Genomic DNA, 26,406 nt, shown 5'->3' on the forward strand with positions numbered 1-26,406 from the left:
TTATTTTGTTGCCTAATATGCAGAGGCACCATATTTAATACGCATGAGCTTATGATATTAACCGTAGCTCCACTGTCAACTAAAGCCTTAAAGTAAACGTTTTCTACACAAAAATCATTAAATATAGATAACTTGTTAATACTATCACTACAAGACGGAACTACTATCAATTTGGACCTATTAAATATTCTGGGCACACTCCAGGTCCAATTTACATTTCTGAGGGGCCTGAAACGTTTCCCTGAGGATTTATTTCATGCGTCGGTGCCTGCAACGGATATTCAGACATATGAGATTCCGTAGGCATATCTAATTGATTTACATCTGTCTGCCTTCGCCATGTATTATCACGGTAATTTGGATGTCTTGCGTCAGTGCCGCTTGCTGGCGGTGACTGCCAATGCCGTTGGCTTGCAAAATTTTCATTTCCCGTTTGTAAATTTTCGTAATTTCTATATAGCATTCTCGCATTATATTGGCTTTGGCGAGTATTTGGGTTTTCAAACCGGTAATTAATTTGTCTATTGGGGGGAGGGTTATACAAATTTGGTTCTTCCCTGGCTATAGCCTAGTGCATCACCGGCGCTAAAATTTTTTCTTCCGAACAAATGATTGCCATAATTTTGCGTACTACTAACAGCAATTCTTGATATACAATTGGGGACATTACGGCAAACTCTCTCGCGATATGCCCAACACGATTACAAATATAGCATCTTATTATTGTAGGGTTATTTTCGTAACTACATTGTTTGATGGGCTGAAAACGTACTGTTTTCTGCCTAGCAGGTTCTTGTGTTTTATTTATTTGTGGTACTGGAGAGTTTTCCCCTGAAAATAAATTGGGAGACGCCTGATCGCCCTTGAAGGCCATACTTGCGTTTGATTTGCTTAGGCTATTTATTTTTGCTTTAGTGTGATTAGCCACCATCGTATCAACTTCGATCAATCGCTCTACTTCCTGAACTGCAAGATCCAACGACTGAATATTTTTGGATATTACCATTCTATATAGTTTTGGGGGTAGCCCTTGCAAAAAGGTAGTTAGTATGACTTTTTCATACAGTTGTCCTGAACCTCTTCCGTATTTTACCTCTACGGAAATGCGTATATTATCAAGATATCCTCTTATATTTTGTGAATAGTCAAAGCACACCATTCCGTGTTTTAATTTATTTATGGAACTGGTTTCGATAAATCTATGTTTAAATGCTTTTAACAATTTGTCCACCGTATTTATTGGCAAGCTGGCGTCAGCGCCTATGGTATGTTCAATCTGCTTTAGAAAGGTTAAGGCCTGGCCTTTTAATCGTAATAGAAGCATGTCGACTAACGTTTCTAGCTCTGTTTTTGTTAGTTCTACAAACTGGGCCATTTGGATATTAAATTCGTCAATATCTGATTGACCATTGTACTCCGGGATAGACTTTGCTATTTCTATATTTTTTGCGACCAACTTCTGCGCCATTAATAAATCGCTTAGGTCTTCCGACATTTTTTTTTGCATTTGAATAAACTCAAAATAAATTTATTATTTCACTTAACCTATTTTGGGGGAGGCTATTATCTCCTATGAGATATTCTAAAGGGTTTCCTGTAGTAGCTTAGCGGTTATAGGCCTAATCGCTTTACTTATATGTCTGTATCTTTCCAAAGATGAAATTTAAATTGCAAGGTTTATAGCCTAACTAGTTCGCAAGTTTTCCTCCAATTTCCGACCGTCCCATTTGTAGCAATAAAAGGAAATTGTAGCTATTAAAGAGAGGACTGGGCTTAATTGCGGTAATAAATATTGACCGCGTCAAATCTAATATCGTACTTTAAAGCTGCGATCTTAGACCTTATAAGTTCTCCGATAGGGCCACTTATAGCGCTAAAGATTGTGCCATCAAGGCCTGCGCCACAGCAATGGGGAGTGAAGTAAATTTAGGACCGCGCCACCCTCAATCATTGAGAGAAAATAAAATGTGTTGCCATATAAATGTGGCCTCTTTTCCTCGAGGTATCTGGAGATCATATTTTTGGGAACGTACCTTGGAGATCTGCGAACTATTTACCTGTCGTTAGACTAGATACAGACATATAAAATGAAATAAACACATGTAAAAAGCAATAGATTTATTGAGACTTACATAATTAGGTGAACAGCAGTGGGCCACATCCAATTACAACAACGGTGACTAAGATAACAACAATGATAGAATTGCAAAGCCTGAATGCCGAAATAAATCTGTCGATAATAATGAGAGCATGAAAAACGCTTCTTCGCTATATATACTAAATCCTTACCAGGTACAGCGGGAGCTACCCCACGATTGGCCTAAGTCCAGAGGTGGTCCGAACACTCTATCCGATAATATGTCTTAATTATTTATGATGATTCAAAAGTTCACATGTCTATTATAATTTGAACTTCCTTAGGAATATTGTGTGTAGCATCTTTTTTATTGCCCACTATCTTAGTGAAATCCATAGTTGGATAGCGCCGTTCTTTGTCTGAGGCTAACGGCAATTTTTCTCTTTGCTGATTAAGGACTTTTCTTTCTTTTTGAAACTAGATTTAAACTTAATTAGAGTAAAACGGAATTATCCTTAGAAAGAAGGAACTTTATTTTTGTATTTTAAATATATTGCATTTTGCTCACGGTTCTATTGGCTAAACTTTCCGGACCTTATTGAAAAAGTTAAATAAAGTTTAACTTCTTTCCGACAACCATAAATTCAATAAAGTTATAAGAGGAAAACGGTTTATTAACTTTATGGACAGCTTTATTAACTTTATTGACGCCATGGGAGCCCCGCTTAATACTTGCATGATTGATCCCAACTTAATTCTCAGTTTATTTCTCAGCTCAGTAGCGGGGTCTTTCACCACAAACACCTCTAGCTGACTATTTATTTGTATTTCTGTTTTTTTTATGACGATCATGATGAAAATCGGCGCTGATTTTGTAAATCGGTGCCGAAAACTAGAAAAATTTTCAAGCTAAAATCGAAGCCGATTTCTTTTAAAATCGGCGCTGATTTGGAAATCAGTTCCCGAAATCAGCTACGTGTGCCCATCCCTTTAGCACAAAGATGAGTAAAAGAATGGCCCTAAAATTAGGGATCATTTGACATACATCCATAAGCGGGGTTGCCACCGTCAGTAGGATTTTACTAGATCTAGTAAAAAAAATCTAATAAATTTAGAGGATCTAGTAAATTTCCCGAAATCCAGTAAAAATTAGTAAAAAGTCATTATTTATAGTAAACAAAACTTTTTTTTATTTTCCATGAATTCAGGGAACAAAATTATCGTAAACTTGACAATTTACAATTTTTGCTTGTCTGTTTTACAATTTACAATTTTGCTTGTCTGTCTCAAAGACAGACAAGCAGTCACCTATTTTCATAAACAGACAGTTCACTTCCGGCCTCTAAAGGTCGACAAAATCAGCTTTCTATGTATCAAATCTTACCAACTAAAAATGAAGCTATAATGACACTTGGATTTGTGATGATTGGGAATCTATTGGAATCAAAACAAAAGCCAACCACCCAAGGTTATTAGGTGAATCTCCTCAGTTTGAAAATTTATGAGGTTATTTGAAATCTTTATTGAGGAGAAAGGAGCCTGCTGAGAGAAATTAAAAGTAAATACAAATTTAAAAAAAAGGATTTTTGAACTTGTAGGTTTCCGGATTTTTCAATCATACTATCAAAACGAAAGAAAAGAGGAAAAGAGAAAAAAAAGAAGAAAAAAGGAAAAAAGATTGTGAAGATCGTTTTGATTATCCTCCTATAGTAAAATCGATGCTTGATGGTGCGTGTGCGGCGTAGCCGCACGTGCAAAAATTTTTTTTGAGCATTTAGTAAAAACAAAAGCGATCTAGTAAATTTTTCCCCTCCGATTTAGTAAATTCTTCCAGGTCAGAGAGGCAGCCCTGTCCAAAAGGCAAAAATTTCAAACTTGTAGGAAGATGATTAATAAGGATATTAATTAGCATAGGCCTACATTTGGATAAACAGCTATTTTGTTCTATAATTGATGCATAAAAGATGTACTTTCCCGTAGGATGGCCGAAATTAATAAATTTATCACTTGATGGCCACTTTCAACCTGATCAAAGTGGATTAGCTACTAACAGGGACAAAGACCTATTGAGTTTAACATATGAGGATGCAATCTACATCTTGAATTGTAAGGTAAGTTGGACATGTATTAAGTAAGAAAATATGTACCTAATAAATTCATGGTAAAGGTTAGGAGTAGTGGTTCTCCAGAAGCAGAAATGCTTGAACAAAAAAGAAAATTTTAAATTTGCTAGCCTAGTCTTATGCTCATTTCTATGGTTTAATTCACATTTATTACAGTTCATCTGTAGCCTGAAACCCTGATGGTTTCTTGTGCAGTAAGTATCAACTAACCATAACCTATTCTCATCCATGTTTTTAAGTTATTTTTTGATAATATAATATAGCCTAATTCTATTTGATCTGAAACTCAGCTAGGCTTTCAGATTTGAATCAAACCTGGGTAAATTCTGGTCAATATATACAAAATCATATTAGGCTATTGAGTTAGGACTAAAGTGAATACACCATTCGATGCCTTTTTTTATGCTGATTACAAATATAATAAGCATTTCTATCGGAAATTAATTTCAGCCCCTCCCCCTATATAGGCTATACCTAACCTAACCCTGAATTGGCATATATAGGGGGGGGGGTGCTGAAATTTATTTCCAATAGAAATGCTTATTATATTTGTAATCAGCATAAAAAAAGGCATCGAATGGTGTATTCACTTTAGTCCTAACTCTATAATATGATTTTGTGTATATTGACCTAATTTCTTGGCAAGTGACTTACAAATAAAGTAAACATATCACTCAATGTCTTTTTTTGGTAAGTTTTTTGTTATTCATATTATTGACTTATAAATAAAGTAAACATACCACTTGATGCCTTTTTTATGCTCTTTCCAAATATAATAATCATTTTTGTTGGAAATGAATTTTACCCCCACCCCCTATATATACCAATTCAAGGTATATATTTGCTCATTAGGGGGGCAAGGGGAAAGTTTAAAGTTACTTCTCATTTACATAAGAAATAAAATTTACCCCTACCCCCCTAATGTGCAAATATATACCCTGAATTGGTATATATAGGGGTGGGGGTAAAATTCATTTCTGACAAAAATGATTATTATATTTGGAAAGAGCATAAACAAAGGCATACCAACAGAGTGGTATGCTTACTTTATTTGTAAATCAGTAATATGAATAACAAAAAATTTACCCCCTTTTTTATGCTCTTTCCAAATATACTAATCATTTTGGTCAGAAATGAATGTTACCCCCACCCCTATATATACCAATTCAGAGTATATGTTTGCACATTAGGGAGGTGGGGGTAAAGTTTATTTATGATGCAAATGAGAGGTAAATTTAATCTTTTTTTCAAATATGATAGCTGCTTTTCAAATGAAATTATATGATCAAAAGCTGTTAAGCTTTCAGATTTGAATCAAACCTGAATCTATTTTTCAAATAGATTTCTGTCTGATTGCTGCCTGTCAAATGGAGTTATATGATCAAAAGATGCTTTAGATATATGAATGAAAATTGAAAAAAGATGATTATGTGACTAATTTATACTTATTGGATAATGTAAAGTAAAATTCATCATTTATAATCTTTACTTTTTATATAGGCTAGGGTTATTACCTCCAATAACACTTGCTAGCAATAAAGACAGATCTTGTTGGTGACAGTTGCTGATGATGGTGACTCAACTCATTAAGAGCATCCCAAACTGTGCACTGTGCCTTTCTGCACTATTCTCTACCAACAGCCACCATTATTCTGGGGACATGACTGTATTCTGGTTAAGTGAGTTCCATTGACCAAGCACACAGTTAGAGAAAAATTTGTTTTGCAGCCTGGTATTTGCACATTTTTAGTAGAGCTTTAGGGGGTGTCCTTTCTTTCTTAAAGAACTATTGGTACTTGTGCCCTATAGCCACCACACTCAAGAAGTGAATACCTAAGTATGATGAAGGTTAATCCTAACCTAAGTATGATGAAAGTAAAATACTTCTGTAATAAGATTATGGCAAATAAAACAGAGAATTATGGAAATAAGGACCCCCAGAACATATTAAATACATAACCTAATCAAAATACCAACAAAATATTTAATTAAAATACAGCTACAATTTAGTTTCCTACCAAGCTAAAGCTAATATTGTCTGGTGTAAAGACTATGAAAACCAGTTATTGTCTCATGTTTGCAATACAAAATCTTGTTTGGTGGCTTTAAGACACCAGTACCAAACTATCTATCTAGAATAGGTTTGGGATAATATCAAGTCACAGATCAAGTTTTACATAATTAATACATCCCCTTGTATATGTTCAGAGCCATTCAAAGAGGGGCAGCCAGGTCAGCCGCCTCAGGTTTGGGGATTGCCCACATTGATAAAATTTTTTACTTGGATTTGACTTTTCTGCTTATATTTATTTGAGTTGAAAGATTGGGTAATGTACCTAATTTTGTGCTGGGTACCACCAACCCTTGGAACAGCTCTGCTTATGTTGATTTTGAGCATTTGTACTTAGGTTGATTATGGCAAGTTTTGATAACCCCTTTTGCATTATTGTTGTTGGCTGCTGCACAGATTCCAGAATTGGTTAGTTAAGCCAGTTAACTGGAGTATCAATGGACATCCCAAATTTTAAGTTTTTGTTGGATCATTCATTAGCTTAGTAATCACTACTGGGGATCTACTGTAGAATGTTCTCTTTATTATACTGAAAGTTTGGTTGGCCTTAGCTATTGCAGACTACAGTACTAGCATGATTTATTTCCCACCCCCAGCCTAATATTTTTCTAATATGTTTCTCTGATGCTCAATCCTAATGAAATATACCTAAGTATGATAAAAATATAATACTTCAGAAACAAATTTGGGCTATATATCTGCACATTAGGGGTGGGGGGGGGGTGTAGGGGTAAAGTATAGCAGGTCTGCGTGCCAAATATGTTAGGTAGAATTATTCTGCATATTATGAAATGAGAGCTGTTTTCTAACTTCACACTGTCCAAATACTTAACCCCCCCTAATGTGGAAATATATAGCCCAGAATATATATTTTCCATGTATTCTATCACTTCTTGTCTTGTCTCATGTTAAGCTGAAAGAGACTAAAAAAACAACAACCAGTTCTGCAATGTGTCAATGAATAGACAACTTTGAGTAGTTGGGGGCAGGGGTGTCTCTAGGGGGGGGGGGGCGGAGGGGGTGAACCGCCCCCTAGCTGTTTTCTCATTTGGTAAAATTTTTGCCAAAGGCAAGAATTTTGGCAGAAATTTGTAAAATTTCTGATTTCTATTGAAAATTTGGCCAAAACCAAGTAGCAATTTTGTAAAATCTACAAAGTCCCCCCCCTCCCTCCCCCCCCCCCCGCATGAAAGAGGCTTGGGACAGCCACAGCCCTGGTTGAGGGTGTATCATACAAGCACTCAGACTGCATTTTAGCTTGTCATCAATTATGACTTCCAGACCTTTTTTTCCAGTGGCTGTTCAAAACTGCTGGATTCCATAAAGTGCTGGCTGTGAGAGTTGTTTATTCAAAAGTGTATGACCTTGCATTTATGGATACTAAGTTGTAGTCCCCAGGCTTTTCCACACATTGAGATCTGCTTGGATTTCATTGGTACTTTGGGGGTCATTATTGGACCAATTATTTTTGAATCATCTGCACATAAGCAAATCTTTATGATTGAAGATGCATCACTGATAAAGAGTTTGGTCAAGAACCATGCCTTGGGGTACCCTGCTTTCTACATCTGCTGATCCTGAGCAGAAATTTGATTGACCATCCCCAAATACTTTATCCACTTGCTTCTTGTTAGTAAGAAATTGCATAATTCAATTGATAACTTAATTGTGGGGGCTATTGCATGAAGTTTAAATTTTTAAAAAGAAATTTTAATTTAAAAACTTAAGCAAAAAAAGAAGCAGGGCAATATCTAATATCATTTTCTTATATTGATATCCTTTGTTATCTAATATCCTTTAGTCTATTTTTTGGTAAATTACTTAAAAGCCTTTTTCCCCTACATTTTTTTTTCTGTTTGTTAATATGTCATTTTGAAGGAAGTCTTTTGAAAATTTTCTTACATCTTCTCAATCTATGACTGTGACCTAGTTGTTTAACTTGGATTGTAGAAAAAAATGAGGAGAAGTAGGGGAGCACATAGTACCTTAATATTTTTTGTATATCCTAAGATATCCTAATGTCTTATATCCTAGGAAAAATAGGCAGCACCTATTAGGCAAGCAAAAGTGGAGCTGAATAGCCTGGTTGGTCAACTAATTATAGTTTGTGTAATCCTTGCTTTCTGCTAAATTTTGGCTTTCAGTTTGGATTAAAGCAGATAAAACATGCAATGGGTGGCTGAAAAAACTGTCTATTTATTCTAAACACCAGTTTGCAAAGCAACTTTCTCTGCATCAGAGCCTGATTATTTTGTTTTGTTTGGAAGATGTTTGGTCACAGCCAAATAAGTTGTGGTCCAGTCTAGTAAAAGAAGTGCCAAGTCAAAACCACCTTGTATATGATTTTCTTCATGAGTTGAGCATTATTAAAAAAACTTTTCTGCTCCAAACCACATGTGCAAAATAGTTATGAAGTAAAACTCTGAGATTTTTCTGAGCATGCATCCAGTCCAGGTCTGATTATTACAAAGAGTCTGTTTTTCTGCAATGAGTAAACTGAAGAAAAAGAGTCTAGAGGATATGAAGGGATTTCTGTGCAGCATTTGTTGTTGTATGGTGAGTTGTTTATGGAACACATAGTCCTCCTTTACCAAATGATTAATTAAAAAAACTTTTTCCACAAAATAAGTTTTTCAAAAAAAAGCAAAGAACTCTGTTAAACCAAAAATGAGCAAAAATAAAATAAAATAATCTACCAAGCATGAAACTACCGCAAATCAGCATCGATAAATAAATGAAACCCAAAACGAACAGAAATTACAATAGATAACCAAGTCAAACTCAAAACGAGCAGAAATTAACATAAATAAGGCTTAATACCCCTATGTCTTCCCAAAACCAGAACATATTTTGCACTTTACTGAAAAACTAGAAAAGTGTTTACTTTTATAACGTTAAGAAATCAAATAATAATAGCGTTTAGACTACTGAATATCAGTATATGTATATTAAACTGACAATGCACATTCATTTGTATTTTTTTCAATAAAGGGCAAAATATATTCTGGCCTTAGGAAGGCATAGGGGTTTTGAGCCCTACTCATGTCAATTTCTGCTTGTTTTGGGTTTGACTCGGTTGTTTATTGTAATTTCTGTTTGTTTTGGGTTTTCTACCCACATCAAATCTTTCGATATATAATTTTCGATATATAATCTTTGAACTATTTTTAACAAAATAGCTGGTTACCCTCCAATATCTTTTGACGCTTAAAAAGCGAACTAGAAGTTTCAATTTCCAATCAAATGAGCCCTCTCTGAAGTTTATACGACAATGTTGTCTATACAAAACCTTATATGCGCCCAGGGCATAACTTACAAACCTTGCCCTGAAGGCTGTTAAGGAGTTGTCATCCTCAAAGACCTAATTTCCAGAACTTAAAACTACGTTTAATAAAATGGCTGTCTCAAAATTTTGATTGGATGGGTTTGGGGAAAAGGTGGCGTGAGATGGGGGCTATTTGCCCTCAAATCACTTTCGACTATTAAAAGAAGGATTATCTCTTAAAATTTCTAATAGAGAGAGCCTTTTTTGAATCGGCTGTGACAACGCCTTCTGTAAAAACCTTCTATACCACCGGGGTTTAACTTAAAACCCTTGCCTTGAGGGTTGTGGGAGAGTGTCCACATCAAAAATATGTTTTCTATCTGGACATCAACTATGTTGAACCCAATGGCTATCAAACAAGTGCGGGTGTATGCGTTTGGGGGTAGGAAGAGCGTGGGAGGCGGGGCTAGTTGCCCCCCAATAACTTTTAAATATTAAAAAGGACACTAGCCCGCTGAATTTCCACCCGAATGTGCTCTTCTCTAAGTTTCAACGAAAGCGCTTTCTTTAAAAACCTTATATGCCCTCAGAGCATAACTTACGACCCGTGCTCTGGGGGTTCTGGGGCAGTATCTTTGCTAAAAGCATATTGTCTCTCTTATAGTCAACGACGCTGAACAAAATAAATAGCTCAAAATTTTGTTTCGGTGCGTTCGGGGGAGTTTTGGGTAGGGAGAGGAGGCTTTTTGCCTTGCAATCACTTTCGACTATTAAAAAGGGCACTAGCCCTTTGAATTTCCAATCGAATGACCCTGTTTTGAAGTTTCTACGACAACGCCTTCTATGAAAACCTTATATTCCCCCAGAGCATCACTTAAAACTCTTGCCTTGAGGGTTGTGGGGGAGTGTCCTCGTCAAAAATATATTTTCTATCTGGAAGTCAACTATGCTGAACAAAATGGCTATCTCAAAATTTTGATTGGATGTGTTTGGGAGAATGATGGTCGTGGGGTGGGGGGCTAGTGGCCCTCCAATCACTTTCGACTATTAAACAGGGCACTAGCCCTTTTGTATTCCAATTCAAATGAGCCTTTTTTGAAGCTTCTACAAAAACATCTTCTATAAAAACCTTAAATGCCCCCAGGGCATAACTTAAAACCCTTGCCCTAAGGGTTGTGGGGGAGTGTCCTCCTCAAAAAGGTATTTTCTATCTGGAAATCAACTACGCTGAACAAAATGGCTATCTCAAAATTTTGATTGGATCTGTTTGGGGGAATTATGGGCGTGGGGGGCTAGTTGCCCTCCAATCTCTTTCGACTATTAAAAAGGGCACTAGCCCTTTGAATTTCTGATCGAATGAGCCTTTATTGAAGTTTATACAACAATGCCTTCTATAAAAACCTTATATGCCCCCAGGGCATAACTTAAAACCCTTGCCCTGAGGGCTGTGGGGAATTGTCCTCCTCAAAAACATATTTTCTGTCTGGAAATTAACTATGCTGAACAAAATGGCTATCTCAAAATTTTGATTGGATTTGTTTGGGGGAAAGATGGGCGATGGGGGGGGGGGCTATTTGCCCTCCAATCACTTTCGACTATTAAAAAGGGCACTATTCCTTTGAATTTCCAATCAAATGAGCCTTTTTTGAAGTTTCTAAGACAACGCTTTCTAAAAAACCTTATATGCCCCCAGGGCATAACTTAAAACCCTTGCCTTAAGGGTTGTGGGGGAGTGTCCTCCTCAAAACATATTTTCTATCTGGAAATCAACTATGCTTAACAAAATGGCTATCTCAATATTTTGCTTGGATGTGTTTGGGGGAATGATGGGCGGGGGGGGGGGGGCGAGTTGCCCTCCAATCACTTTCGACTATTAAAAAGGGTACTAGCCCTTTGCATTTCTAATCGAATGAGCCATTTTTGAAGTTTCCATGACAACGCCTTCTATAAAAACCTTATTTGCCCCCAGGGCATAACTTAAAACCCTTGCCCTGAGGGTTGTGGGGAATTCCTCCTCAAAAACATATTTTCTATCTGGAAATCAACTACGCTGAATAAAATGGCTACTTCAAAAGCTTGATTGGATGTGTTTGGGGGAATGATGGGCGGGGGGGGGGGGGCAAGTTGCCCACCAATCACTTTAGACAATTAAAAAGGGCACTATCCCTTTGAATTTTCAATCGAATGAGCCTTTTTGGAAGTTTCTACGACAAAGCCTTCTATAAAACCTTATATACTCCCGGGGCATAACTTAAAACCCTTGCCCTGAGGGTTGTGGGGGAGTGTCCTTCTCAAAAACATCTTTTCTATCTGGAAATCAACTACGCTGAGCAAAATGGCTATCTCAAAATTTTGATTGGATATGTTTGGGGAAATGATGGGCGTGAGGGGGGGGGGAGCTAGTTGCTTTCTAATCCCTTTTGACTATTAAAATGGGCACTAGCCCTTTGAATTTCCAATCGAATGAGCCTGTTTTGAAGTTTCTACGACAACGCCTTCTATAAAAACCTTCTATGCCCCCAGGGCCTAACTTAAAACTCTTGCCCTGATGGTTGTGGGGGACTGTCCTCCTCATAAATATATTTTATATCTGGAAATCAACTATGCTGAAGAAAATGGCTATCTCAAAATTTCGATTGGATATGTTTGGGGGAATGATGGGCGTGTGGGGGGCTAGTTGCCCTCCAATCACTTTCGACTATTAAAAATGGCACTAGCCCTTTGAATTTCTGATGGAATGAGCCTGTTTTGAAGTTTCTACGACAACGCCTTCTATAAAAACCTTATATGCCCCCAGGGCATAACTTAAAACCCTCGCCCTGATGGCTGTGGGGCATTGTCCTCCTTAAAAACATATTTTCTGTCTGGAAATTAACTACGCTGAACAAAAAGGCTATCTCAAAATTTTGATGGGATATGTTTGGGGGAATAATAGGCGATGGGGGGGGGCTATTTGCCCTCCAATCCCTTTCGACTATTAAAAATGGCACTAGCCCTTTGAATTTCCATTCGAATGAGTCCGTATTGAAGTGTTTACTACAAGACCTTCTCTACAAACCTTATATGCCCCCAGGGAATAACTTAAAGCTCTTGCCGCGAGGGTTGTGGGGGAGTGTCCTCCTCAAAAATATATTTTCTGTCAGGAAATCAACTACGCTGAACAAAATTGCTAACTAAACAAATTTGATTGGATGTGTTTGGGGGAATGATGGGCGGGGGGGGGGGGCTAGTTGACCTCCAGTCACTTTCGACTATTAAAAAGGGCACTAGCCCTTTGAATTTCCAATCGAATTTGCCTGTTTTGGAGTTTCTACGACAACGCCTTCTATAAAAACCTTATATTCCCCCAGGGCATAACTTACAATCCTTGCCCTGAGGGCTGTGGGGGAGTTGTCATCCTCAAAGACCTAATTTCCGGAACTTAAAAATACGTTTAATAAAATGGCTGTCTCAAAATTTTGATTGGATGTGTTTGGGGATAAGGTGGGCTTGAGAGGGGGGATAGTTGCCCTCAAATTACTTTTGACTATTAAAAAGGGCACTAGCCCTTTGAATTTCCAATCGAATGAGCATTTTTGAAGTTTCTACGACAACGCTTTCTATAAAAACCTAATATGCTCCCAGGGCAGAACATACAACCCTTGCCCTGAGGGTTGTTGGGGATTGTCCTCCTTAAAACAAATTTTCCATCGGAAAATCAACTACGCTAAAGAAAATGGCTATCTCAAAATTTTGATTGAATATATTTGGGGAAGTGGTGGTCGTTGGGGTGCCTAGTTGCCCTCCAATCAATTCTGACTATTAAAAAGGGCACTAGCCCTTTGAATTTCTAATCGAATGAGCCATTTTTGAAGTTTCCACGATACCGCCTTCTATAAAAACCGTATATGCACCCAGGGCATAACTTAAAACCCTTGCCCTGAGAGTTGTGGGGAATTGTCCTCCTCAAAAACATATTTTCTATCTGGAAATCAACTACGCTGAACAAAATAGCGACTTCAAAATTTTGATTGGATGTGTTTGGGGGAATGATGGGCGTGGGGGGGGCAAGTTACCCTCCAACCACTTTCGACTATTAAAAAGGGCACTATCCCTTTGAATTTCCAATCGAATGAGCCTTTTTTGAAGTTTCTACGACAACGCCTTCTATAAAAACCTTTTATACTCCCAGGGCATAACTTAAAACCCTTGCGCCGAGGGTTTTGGGGGAGTGTCCTACTCAAAAACATCTTTTCTATCTGGAAATCAACGACGCTGAGCAAAATGGCTATCTCAAAATTTTGATTGGATGTGTTTGGGGAAAGGATGGGCGGTGGGGGGGGGGCTAGTTGCCCTTTAATCACTTTCGATTATTAAAAAGGGCACTAGCCCTTTGAATTTCCAATCGAATGAGTCTGTTTTGAAGTTTCTACGACAACGCCTTCTATGAAAACCATCTATGCCCCCAGGGCCTAACTTAAAACTCTTGCCCTGAGGGTTGTGGGGGAGTGTCCTCCTCATAAATATATTTTCTATCTGGAAATCAACTATGCTGAACAAAATGGCAGTCTCAAAATTTTGATTGGATGTGTTTGGGGGAATGATGGGCGTAGGGGGTGGTGGCTAGTTGCCCTCTAATCACTTCTAACTATTCAAATGGGCCCTAACCTTTTGAATTTCCAACCGAATGAGCCTATTTTAAAATTTCTACAACAAAGCCTTCTATAAAAACCTTATATGCCCCCAGGGCATAACTAAACCCTTGCCCTAAGGGCTGTGGGGGAGTGTCCTCCTCAAAAAAGAGCACTTTCGACTATTAAAATGGGTACTAGAACTCTCGATTTCTAATCGAATGAGCCCCCTTTGGAGTTTCTACGACGACCCCTTCCGTATGAAGTGCCTCTGGGAAAAAAAATAATAAATAATAAAACATTGGAGCCGTATGGCCTTTACTATAGGCAACGCTACAGCGTTGCCTCTGATAGCGGAATGAGGACTGGTACTTTCCAGTATTTTGTGAAGGTCTTCGTCGTCCATACCTGGGACAAACAGGTCGGTTAGGCGGCATAGTAGAGTGTGTTTGATTGGAGCGTTGTGGGGAATTGTCCTCCTCAAAAACATATTTTCTATCTGGAAATCAACTACGCTGAACAAATCACTCAAATCACTTTCAATCAGCCCTCAATCCCTTTCGACTATTAAAAAGGGCACTAGCCCTTTGAATTTCCAATCTAATTAGCCTGTTTTGCAGTTTCTACGAAAACGCCTTCTATAAAAACCTTATATGCCACCAGGGCATAACTTAAAACCCTTGCCCTGAGGGTTATGGGGGAAAGTCCTCCTTAAAAACATATTTTCTATCTGGAAATCAACTACGTTGAACAAAATAACTACTCAAAATTTTGATTGGATGTGTTTGGGGAAATGATGGGCGCGGGGCGGGGGGGGGGCCTTGTTGCCCTCCAATCACTTTCGACTATTAAAAAGGGCACTAGCCCTTTGAATTTCCAATCGATTGAGCCTGTTTTGAAGTTTCTGCGACAACGTGTTCTATAAAAACCCTTTGAATTTCCAACGCCTTCTATAAAAACCTTATATGCCCCCAGGGCATAACTTAAAACCCTTGCGCTAAGGGTTGTGGGGGAGTGTCCTCCTAAAAAAAAGGCACTTTCGACTATTAAAAAGGGCACTAGAACTCTCGATTTCCAATCGAATGAGCCCCCTTTGAAGTTTCTATGACGATCCCTTCCATATGTAGTGCCTGTGGGAAAAAAAATAATCATAGGCAGCGCGTGATTGTTATCTAAGAAAAGAACACTATCGACACAATGTGTTTTTTTTTCTCCATACTCAGTTACTTCGTATCGAGGGAGCTGTCGTTGAAACTTCAGAAAGGGCTTATTTGATTGGAATATGTGAATGGCTAATAGCCATGTTAATATTCGAAAGTTATCGGAAGGCCCCTAGCCCCCCCCCCCCCCACGCCCGTCACTCCCCCAAACACATCCAATCACAATTTTGAGATAGTTATTTTGTTCAGCGTAGTTGATTTCCAGATAGAAAATATCTCTGAGGAGGACACTCCCCCACAACCCTCAGGGCAAGGGTTTTAAGTTATGCCCTGAGGGCCTATAAGATTAATGTTGACAATGTACAGTTTATTATTTTTTTTTCTTTAAAGCAGGGCACTTCATATAGAAGGGGTCGTCGTAGAGACTTCAAAAGGGGCTTATTCGAATAGAAATCGAAAGTTCTAGTGCCCTTTTTAATAGTAGAAAGTGACTGGAGGGCAACTGCCCCCCCACCCCTTCACGTCAATCATTCCCCCAAACACATCCAATCGAAATTTTGAGATAGCCATTTTGTTCAGCGTATCTGATTTACAGATAGAAGATTTGTTTTTGAGGAGTAGACTCCCCCACAACCCTCAGGGCAAGGGTTTTAAGTCATGCCCTGGGGGCATATAAGGTTTTTATAGAAGGCGTTGTCGTAGAAACTTCCAGATAGATTTCCAGATAGAAAATATATTTATGAGGAGGACACTCCCCCACAACCCTCAGGGCAAGAGTTTTAAGTTAGGCCCTGGGGGCATAGATGGTTTTTATAGAAGGCGTTGTCGTAGAAACTTCAAAACAGACTCATTCGATTGGAAATTCAAAGGCCCCCCCACAACTAGCTCCCCCCCTCACGCCCATCATTCTCCCAAAAACATCCAATCAAAATTGTGAGATGGCCATTTAGTTCAACGTAGTTGATTTCCAGATATAAAATAGGCTTTTGAGGAGGACACTCCCCCACAACCCTCAGGGCAAGGGTTTTAAGTTATGCCCTGAAGACATATAAGGCTTTTATAGAAGGCGTTGTCGTAGAAACTTCAAAACAGGCTCATTCGATTGGAAATTCAAAGGGCTATTGCCCTTTTGAATAGTCGAAAGTGATCGGAGGGCAACCAGCCGCTCCACGCCCATCATTCCCCCAAACACATCCAATCAGAATTTTGAGATAGCCATTTTGTTCAGAGTAGGCTAGCTGATTTCCAGATAGAAAATTTGTTTTTTAGGAGGACACTCCCCGATAACCCTCAGGGCAAGGGTTTTAAGTTATGCCCTGGGGGCATATAAGTATTTATAAGAAGGCGTTGTCGTAGAAACTTCAAGACAGGCTCACTCGATTGGAAATTCAAAAGGCTAGTTCCCTTCTTAATAGTCAAAAGTGATTGGAGGGGAACTAGCCCCTCCCTCACGCCCATCATTCCCCCAAACACATCCAATCAAAATTTTGATATAGCCATTTTGTTCAGCGTAGATGATTTCCAGACAGAAAATATGTTTTTGAGGAGGACACTCCCCAAGAACCCTCAGGGCAAGGGTTTTAAGTTATGTCCAGAGGTATATAAGGTTTTTGTAGAAGGTGTTTTCATAGAAACTTCAAAACGGGCTCATTTGATTGGAAATTAAAAGGGGTAGTGCCCTTTTTGATATTCGAAACTGATTGGAGAGCAACTCGCCCCCCCCCACGTCCATCTTTCACCCAAACACATCCAATCAAAATTTTGAAATAGGCATTTTGTTTAGAGTAGGCTAGTTGATTTCCAGATAGAAAATATGTTTTTGAGAAGGACACTCCCACACGACCCTCAGGTCAAGGGTTTTAAGTTATGCCCTGGGCGCCTATAAGGTTCTTATAGAAGGCGTTGTCGTAGAAACTTCAAAAAATGCTAATTCGATTGGATATTCAAAGGCTAGTGCCTCTGTTAATAGTTGAAAGTGATTAGTAATGTTATTGTTGTTGTTGTTGTCTAGATTAGGGCACTTCGTATCGAAGGAGTTGTCGTGGGAACTTCGAAAGGGGCTCATTCGATTGAAAATAGAAAGGGTTGATGCCCTTTTTAATAGTCGAATGTGATTGGAGGGCAACTAATCCCCCTTCCACTCCAACCCTCCCATTGGCTCATTATGTTTAAAAACTAAATGTTGCTTTAAGATTAAATCAAAATGCACTCTGATACTGCTAATTCCAAATAAGGCATCTCAGCAGTATCCAAAGAACGACTAAGAGTATTACATTTAAACTTTCGATGCTACTTGTGCTCTTAAAATTTCACCAACTCAAAATATCGTAAGTGTATCCAAGCTAACAAAGAAAGTAAACAGATTTTTTTGCGAATGGTATCAAGTTTTCCATTTCAGGTCAACTAGAGGAGGTATGAAACTAAGTTAAACAAAATTTGCACTTTACTGAAAAAATACAAATGAATGTGCATTGTCAGTTTAATATACATAATTTAATTATACCGATATTTAGTAATCAAAATGTTAAAATTATTTGATTTATTAAAGTTATAAAAGTAAAAAAAATTATATTTTTTTCAGTAAAGTGCAAATTTTGTTCTGGCCTTGGGAAGGCATAGGGGGTTTGAGCCCAATTTATGTTAATTTCTGCTCATTTTTGGTTTCATTTATTTACCGATGCTGATTTCTGGTAGTTTTGAGCTTGTTAGATTATTTGATTTTGTTTTTGCTCATTTTTTGTTTAATGGAGTTCTTTACTTTTCTCTGAAAAATTTATTTTGTGAAAAAGTTTTTTAATTAATAAATCATAAAACATTGGAGCCGTATGACCTTTACTATAGGCAACGCTACAGCGTTGCCTCTGATAGCGGAATGAGGACTGATACTTTCCAGTATTTTGGGAAGGTCTTTGTCGTCCATACCCGGACAAACAGGTCGGTTAGGCGGCATAGTAGAGTGTGTTTGATTGGAGGGCTGTGGGGGACCGTCCTCCTCAAAAACATATTTTCTATCTGGAAATCAACTACGCTGAACAAAATGGCTATCTCAAAATTTTGATGGGCGTGGGGGGGGGGGGGGCTAGTTCCCCTCCAATCAGTTTCGACTATTAAAAAGGGCACTAGCCCTTTGAATTTCGAATCAAATGAGCCTTTTTTGAATTTTTTACGACAACGCCTTCTATAAAAACCTTATATGCCCCTAGGGCACAAGTTACAACCCTTGCCCCGAGGGTTTTGGGGGAGTGCTCTCCTCAAATGATATTTTCTATTTGGAAATCAACTAAGCTGAACAAAATAGCTGTCTCAAAATTTTGATTGAATGTGTTTGGGGGAATGATGGGTGTGGGGGGAGGGGGGCTAGTTGCCTTCCAATAACTTTCGACTATTAAAAAGGGCACTAGCCCTTTGAATTTCCAATCGAATGAGACTTTTTTGAAGTTTTTACGACAGCGCCTTCTATAAAAACCTTATATGCCCCCAGGGCATAACTTAAAACCCTTGCCCTAAGGGTTGTGGGGGAGTGTCCTCCTCAAAAAAGGGCACTTTCTACTATTAAAAAGGGAACTAGAACTCTTGATTTCCAATCGAATGAGCCCCCTTTGAACTTCTACGACGACCCCTTCCGTATGAAGTGCCTCTGGGAAAAAAAATAATAAATAATAAAACATTGGAGCCGTATGGCCTTTACTATAGGCAACGCTACAGCGTTGCCTCTGATAGCGGAATGAGGACTGGTACTTTCCAGTATTTTGTGAAGGTCTTCGTCGTCCATACCTGGGACAAACAGGTCGGTTAGGCGGCATAGTAGAGTTGGCGAGGACTTAAACATAAAGGGATCCCATCCTTTCCTAGAGTTTTATTGTTTTTCATGCGCTTCAGCGCTTTTTGTACGTCCGCAATGCTTGGCGGATCGAAGTTTATTGATAGGGCTCTCTATCAGCACTCAAGAAGGCAGGTAGATCGCACGGGGGTTTGGCAGGGTTCAGTAGCTCAGAAAAATGCTCTCGCCAGCGTTCTATACGTTCTTCTTCTGTTCGGATGAGTTCTCCGGACTTATCTTTCAGTGTGTCAACCGCTACAGGAACTTCTCCTGTCGCTTCTTTCAGGAGTTTGAACATTTTCCTGCTGGTGGTTCTTTGACGCTTGTTCCAATTCATTTGCCAGATCTGACCAGTACTTTTCTCTGTCCCGTTTCAGGGTCTGTTTAACTGCTTTGCGGGCTACTTTTAAGGGTTTTTTGCACCTCCCACGAGGGGTCGCTTTTTCTCGACTAGTTCTATGGTGTGGTCAGAGATCCAGGCTCGTTGTTTTCATTTTGTGTGACCAAGCACCTTCTCAGCTACGTTTTGTGTCGCAATTTTTATTTGCGTCCATTCTTCGTTGACGTGAGAAAGACGGTTCAAGGCTTCGAACCGGTTGCTTAGCTTTGACCCGAAGTCGGCTTTAATTTCCGGGCATCTTAGTTTCGACACATCGAAGTGCTTTCCTACCTCCTGTCGCTTCTGTCTACTAAGGCGGTGACGGACTTTGCAAGTGAGGAGATAGTGATCAGATCCATTTAAAGATCCTGTGTCTGCTCCTCTGTATACCCGGGAATCTGTGCAGGAGCTCCTCCATCTTCTGCTGACTAAGATGTGGTCAATCTGAGCCGTTGTTACGCCGTCGTTCGAACGCCATGAGGTGGAGTCTCTTGTGCTCAAAGAGAGTGTTTGTGACGCATAGGTTATTGTATCTGGCTAGCTGTAAGAGCCTTTCTTCATTGACGCATCTGTTACCGACGGTGTGGCGGCCAATAACTGCTGCTGTGTCGGGGTCTACTCTGCCAAGGCGGGCGTTCCAGTCTCCAGCGACAAAGAGCATATCACGCCTTGGTGCCTTTAGTTGCTCTTCTAATTTCCAATCGAATTAGCCCTTTTTGAAGTTTCTACAACATCACTATTGATAAAAACCTTATATACCCTCAGGGCATAACTTACAATCCTTGCCCTGAGGGCTGGGGGAGGGGTGTCATCTTTATAGACCTAATTTCCAGAACTTTAACCTACGTTGAACAACATTGCTATGTAAAAATTTTGATTGGACGAGTTTGGGGAAAAGGTGGGCGTGTGATGGGGGTTAGTTGCCCTCCAATTACTTTCGACTATTAAAAAGAGCACTAGCCGTTTCAATTTCCAATAGAATGATTCCTTTTTGAAGTTTCTACGACAACAATTCCTATAAAAAAAACATTATATGCCCCCCAGGCATAACTTACAACCCTTGCCCTCAGGGCTGTGATTTGTCATCCTCAAAAACATAATTTCCTGACTTTTTAACTACGTCGAAAAAAAGGGCTATCTCAAAATTTTGATTGGATGTGTTTGGGGAAATGGCTGGTATGAGAGGGGTGTTAGTTATCCTCCAATCACTTTCGACTATTAAAAAGGGCACTAGCCCTTCTAATTTCCAATCCATGAGCCCTTTTTGAAGTTTCTACTACATCACTATCTATAAAAACCTTATATAACCCCAGGGCATAACTTCCAACCCTTGCCCCAGGGGCTCTGAGGGGGTTATCATCCTCAAACACCTGATTTCAAAATTTTTTAACTACGTTGAACAAAATGGCTATCCAAAGATTTTGATTGGATGTGTTTGGGGAAAAGGTGGGCATGAGAGGGGGTTAGTTGCCCTCAAATCACTTTCGACTATTAAAAAGGACGCTAGCCCTTTGAATTTACAATCGAATGAGCCTTTTTTTCAAGTTTCTACGACAAAGCTTTCAATATAAATCTTATAGGCCCCCAGGGCATAACTTACAACTCTTACCTTATAGGCCCCCAGGGCATAACTTACAACTCTTACCCTGATTACTGTGGAGGGAGTGTCATCCTCAAAGATATAATTTCCGGACCTTTCAACTACTTTGAACAAAATGGTTATCTCAAAATTTTGATTGGATGTGTTTGGATAAATGGTGGGCGTGGAAGGGGTGTTAGTTGCCTTCCAATCACCTTTGACTATAAAAAGGGTTCTATCCATTTCAATCTCCAATCAAATGAGCCCTTTTTGAAGTTTCTACAACAACGCTTTCTATAAAAACCTTATATGCACCCAGGGCATAACTTACAATCCTTGCACAGAGGGCTGTGGGGGGGGGGGGGGTGTCATCCTCAAAGACCTAATTTTTAGAACTTTCAACTATGTTGAACAAAATAGATATCTCAAAATTTTGATTAGATGTGTTTGGAGAAATGTTGGGCGTGAGAGGGGGGTTAGTTGCCCTCCAATTACTTTCGACTATTAAAAAGGGCACTAGCCCTTTGAATTTCCAATCGAACGAGCCTTTGTTGAAGTTTCTATGACAACGCTTTCTATATGTCCCCAGGGCATAATTTACAACCCTTGCCCTGAGGGCTGTGAGGGAGTGTCCTCCTCAAAAACATAATTTCTATCTGGAAATCAACTACACTGAACAAAAAGTCTATCTAAAAATTTTGATTGGATGTGCTTGGGGAAATGGTGGGCATGGAAGGGGTGATAGTTGCCTTCCAATCAATATTGTCTATTTAAAAGGGCACTAGCCATTCCAATTTCCAATCAAATGAGCCCTTTTCCAAGTTTCTACAACAACTCCTTCTATACGAAGGATAATATAATACATTGTGCCAACATCGTTCTTTACTTAGGCAGCGCGATTGCGCTGCCTATGATATTTAATCTGGGTTTTGTCCCTGATTCTTTTTCAATTGGATGTTCGACTTCTATCCCTAAGAAGAATAAACCTCCATTTGAGTGTTGGTCTTTTTGCCCTATAACAGTTACAACTGTGTTATGTAAAATTTTTGAGAATTTGATAATTGTAGAGTTGCAAACTAAATGTAGCGTACAGTTCAGGCCCATGAGTTTGGTTTTCAGTCTTGCCTTGGGTGCAGTAATGTGCTTTCTGCTTTAGTATCTGCTTTAGTTGATGGAGCAGAATGGGGTGAAAGTAGTGCTTTAGCTACCCAAGATGTAAGGCGTACATTTGATTTGCTTTTCCACGAGGAGATTATATTGGATGTGGGCTTGGCTGGTGCTGACCCCTGCATCCTAACCCTGCTGGCCGACATGTACGAAAATCTAAAAGTAGAATTTATTATTTCTCTACTAGTTAATGAGTGTACTAGCCTCTTATATGACTTTGCTGTTTCTCTGCAAGGAAATCAACTTCTCCCAGTAGCCTACAGAAGGGAGTAAGACAAGGTGCTATTTTGTCACTAACATCATTTAATAACAGTATTGTAAAGCCACATTCAGAGTCACTTGGGACATTTTCATTGAAGTATTGATTTGTCTTTGATTGGTTATGAGGATGACATACTGAACCTGAGCTGGTTTCTGTGTGGAGTAGAAGATAATTTTATCAAGTTACAACAAGAATGTGTCCATATTGGACTCCAGTTTAATGCTGAAAAGTATGAAGTACTGCTTTTAATTTCAAATCTGATGCTGGTTGGAGCATCACACTTGGTGATTCCACTATTGAGCTCCACTAGGCTATTGGACTCCAGTTTAATGCTGAAAAGTATGAAGTACTGCTTTTAATTTCAAATCTGATGCTGGTTGGAGCATCACACTTGGTGATTCCACTATTGAGCTCCACTAGGCTATTGGACTCCAGTTTAATGCTGAAAAGTATGAAGTACTGCTTTTAATTTCAAATCTGATGCTGGTTGGAGCATCACACTTGGTGATTCCACTATTGAGCTCCACTATTGGACTCCAGTTTAATGCTGAAAAGTATGAAGTACTGCTTTTAATTTCAAATCTGAAGCTGGTTGGAGCATCACACTTGGTGATTCCACTATTGAGCTTGTAGATGGCAATTGTATATCTGGGCTTTCTTATTGGACAGTGAATATTCGAGACATGGCAATTCAGAAGCAGTCTTTTATGTATAGTAGCAAATGAGCAGAAGTTTGACTGTTGTCTGTTGGCCCAGGTGTACAATGCTATGGTTTTGCCGCATTATCTGCACCTTAGCCCATTTCAGTGCATTTTTGCAGCTACAGATTAACTGAAATTGCGCTCACTGTACTACAAGTATGCAAAGTTTTTGCTATGTTTACCACCATGGACAAACAATAGGTGTTTTACATGCCAGTTTACTTTTACCAATCTTGAAGAAGCAGTTATGTTGCAAATTGATTGATATAATTTGTCTGTCAATTTCCCCTTGTGGGTAGAGGTTTTACAGCAGTAGTTGCTGTTTGTTTCTTGTTGTTGTGTTTTGTTTTGTTTCTGTGGGAAGAATTAGTGTCTTGTGTTTTTTGTTTTTCTTTTTTGTGCTCCATCTGTTTTTTCATTAATGGGTATTAAATAATTTTCCTTAAAAGTCCTTGTCCCCTAAATGTTTCTTCTGTTTGTTAATATGTCCTATAGAAGGAACATTTTTGAAGATTTTATTATATCCCTTATATTTTATTATGTCCTTATAGCTGTTATGTTTAACCTGGATTGTAGAAAAATGAGAAGCAGGACAACATCTAATATCATTTTGTTATTTGGACAAGTAAATGGAAATTACAGGTCCTTCAAGGGGAATAGAGTTTTTTTTTTGTGTTGGTGTGGTTTTAAGTTACATTATTTAGTTGGTAAAGCATTGCCTATAGTAAAGGCCATAAGGCTTCAATCTTTTATTATTGTTTTTTTTTCAAGAGGCATTTCATATGGAAGGGGTGGTTGTACAAAACTTCGGAGGGGGGTCATTTGATTGGCAGTTCTAGTGCCCTTTTTAAGAGCAAAAAATGATTGGAGGGCAACTAGCCTTCCCCTGCCATGTTTTACTCAAATGCTTCAAATAAAAATTTTAAGGTAGGCTTGTTATTTTGTTAGAAATAGTTCAAAGATCAAATAACAGAAACTACAGGGTTGAAACAACCCCTCAGAGCCCAGGGACAGGTATTGTAAGTTATGCCCCAGGGGCATATAAGTTTTTTATGGAAGGGCTTTTAAAATACTTCAATGGTAAGATAATCCCACTCCCACTAAAAAAACTTATTAGTGATATTTTACTCCAAAACTTAACGAAGCTGACCCCCAACCCCCCTCCATGGCCTGACGCCCCCCCCCCCAAAAAAAAAACAACAACAAAAAACACTTATTAGTAATATTTTATTCCGAAAATTATGCAAGCTGACCCTGGACCCTCCATGGCATGACCCCCCCCCCCCAAAAAAAAATAAATAACAACTTGTTAACAATATTTTATTCCAAAACTTACAGGAACTTACCCCTAGCTCTCCATGGCCTGATCCCCCTCCCCCACTATAAAAAACTTACTTAAAATACTTACTTACTTACTTAAGTAAGTATTAATATTAATACTTACTTAAAATTAGTAATTACATAAAGTAATTACTTACTTTATTCCAATACTTAAGGGAGCTGATCCCTGTTCCTCCATGCCCCCCCCCCCCTGAAAAAAATTTATCAACAATATTCTATTTCGAAAATTAAGGAAGCTGACGGCCCCGCATGGCGCGGCCCCCCTCCCCCCAAAAACTATTAATGATATTTCATTCCACAACTTATGGAAGCTTACCCCTGACCCTCCATAGCCCGAACACTCCCCCTCTAAAAAATATCAACGATAGTTTATTCCAAATCTTATGGGAGCTGACTCCTGGCCCTCCATGCCCCCCCCCCCCCCCAACCCCAAAAAATATTAATGATATTTTATTCCATAACTGGCACTTGTGTGCCAGTTAGGGGTAGGGGGAGGGGGTTGGTGGTAAAGTATAGTCGGTTTGCATGCCTAACGTGTTAGGTACAATTGTTCTGCATATTACGTAGCAAGAATTGTTTTCTAACTTCACACTGTCCAAATACTTGAATCCCCCCCTCTAATGTGCAAATATATAGCCCAAACTATGTATTTCCCATCTATTCTGTCACTTGTCTTTGTCTTGTCTCATGCTAAGCTGAAAGAACCTACCAAAGAAACCGGTTTGTTCTGGAGTTTTAGACAGCATAAACTGGAGTGGCATATAATACACAAGTAACCAAAAACTTAAGGGAGCTGACCCTCCATGGAAAGACCCTAAACCCCTCCCCCCCACAAAAAATATTAATGATATTTTATGCCAAAATTTATGTAAGATGACCCCTGGACCGACCCCCCCCCCCCTTTGCCAAAAAATATTAATGATGTTTTACTCCAAAACCTATGGGAGCTGACCCTGGTTTTCCATGGCCCAAATCATGGCCTAACTTTGAAATATTGGTAGAATATATCAAAATTCATTCTTTTTTCATTATTTTTATTTGTAGGCCTAATACTTTCTCTATGGCGACTCAATTATGCCTGTGGCAGAGGGAAAGTTTTTTGGGGGATTTGTATGGGGAATTTTTCACAGGGTGAGGATTTGATACGGGAGGATTTTACAGGAAGAATTTTCTGTGGGGTGTTTTCTGAAGGGAATACGTCTAGCACCACAAGATAGTTTGGAAGATTTAGTATTGGACAGGCACAACAACTGTTAAAAAGATCACTATAACTATATGTGTCCTGAACAGTCTTGGAAAGAAGTAATAAAATTAAACTGAACATTTAATTTATAATAATATTAATAGCTAAAAGCTCAAGAGATAAAGTTTTTATCATTCTCACAGACAACAGCTATACTTAAAATGAGGTTAAAATGCTTACTTTGCACTAAATGTTAAATTAGTTGCTGCAATATACAAATAAATTCAATAATTGGCAAATCCAATATTTATGGAATCTCTTGTTTTATTGAATCACTGTAGATTATACAATTTTGTCTATTTTTAACATGTAAGATTGTTTGATCATGGGTATTAACCTTTAACCTTTTATTAACCTTTAAGTGTATTAACCTTTAGTGCAATGTAAGGGTATTAACCTTTTATACAGTGCATAATGTCACTGGAATTGACTGAACACGAATAATATTACAAATATTTTCTTTCGTACTTATTACAAGATTGAAAATAAAAGTTACAATAAAATAAAATTTTGTACTGATGAGCGTTCAGCAATTAATCTCATTATGTATCAAATATTCAGTTTAGTTTTATTAGTTCATTCCAAAATTGTTAAAGACAAACGTAATT

General features: G+C 38.6%; 1 protein-coding gene across 1 annotated transcript in view; it reads left to right on the plus strand.

Annotated features, from left to right (window-relative positions):
• The first annotated feature begins 3,929 nt into the window (after positions 1-3,929).
• Rich (Guanine nucleotide exchange factor subunit Rich) overlaps positions 3,930-26,406 on the plus strand; it is a 163,860-nt gene continuing 141,383 nt past the window's right edge. Inside the window, exon 1 of the mRNA XM_089100826.1 lies at positions 3,930-4,188. Within this exon, the coding sequence (XP_088956952.1) occupies positions 4,042-4,188 (147 nt within the window). The 5' untranslated portion in view covers positions 3,930-4,041. The remainder of the gene's footprint in view (positions 4,189-26,406) is intronic.

This window comes from Artemia sp. Qi Xiang Cuo, chromosome 14, assembly GCF_049724085.1.
Source record: "Artemia sp. Qi Xiang Cuo chromosome 14, ASM4972408v1, whole genome shotgun sequence".
Lineage (NCBI taxonomy): Eukaryota > Metazoa > Arthropoda > Branchiopoda > Anostraca > Artemiidae > Artemia > Artemia sp. Qi Xiang Cuo.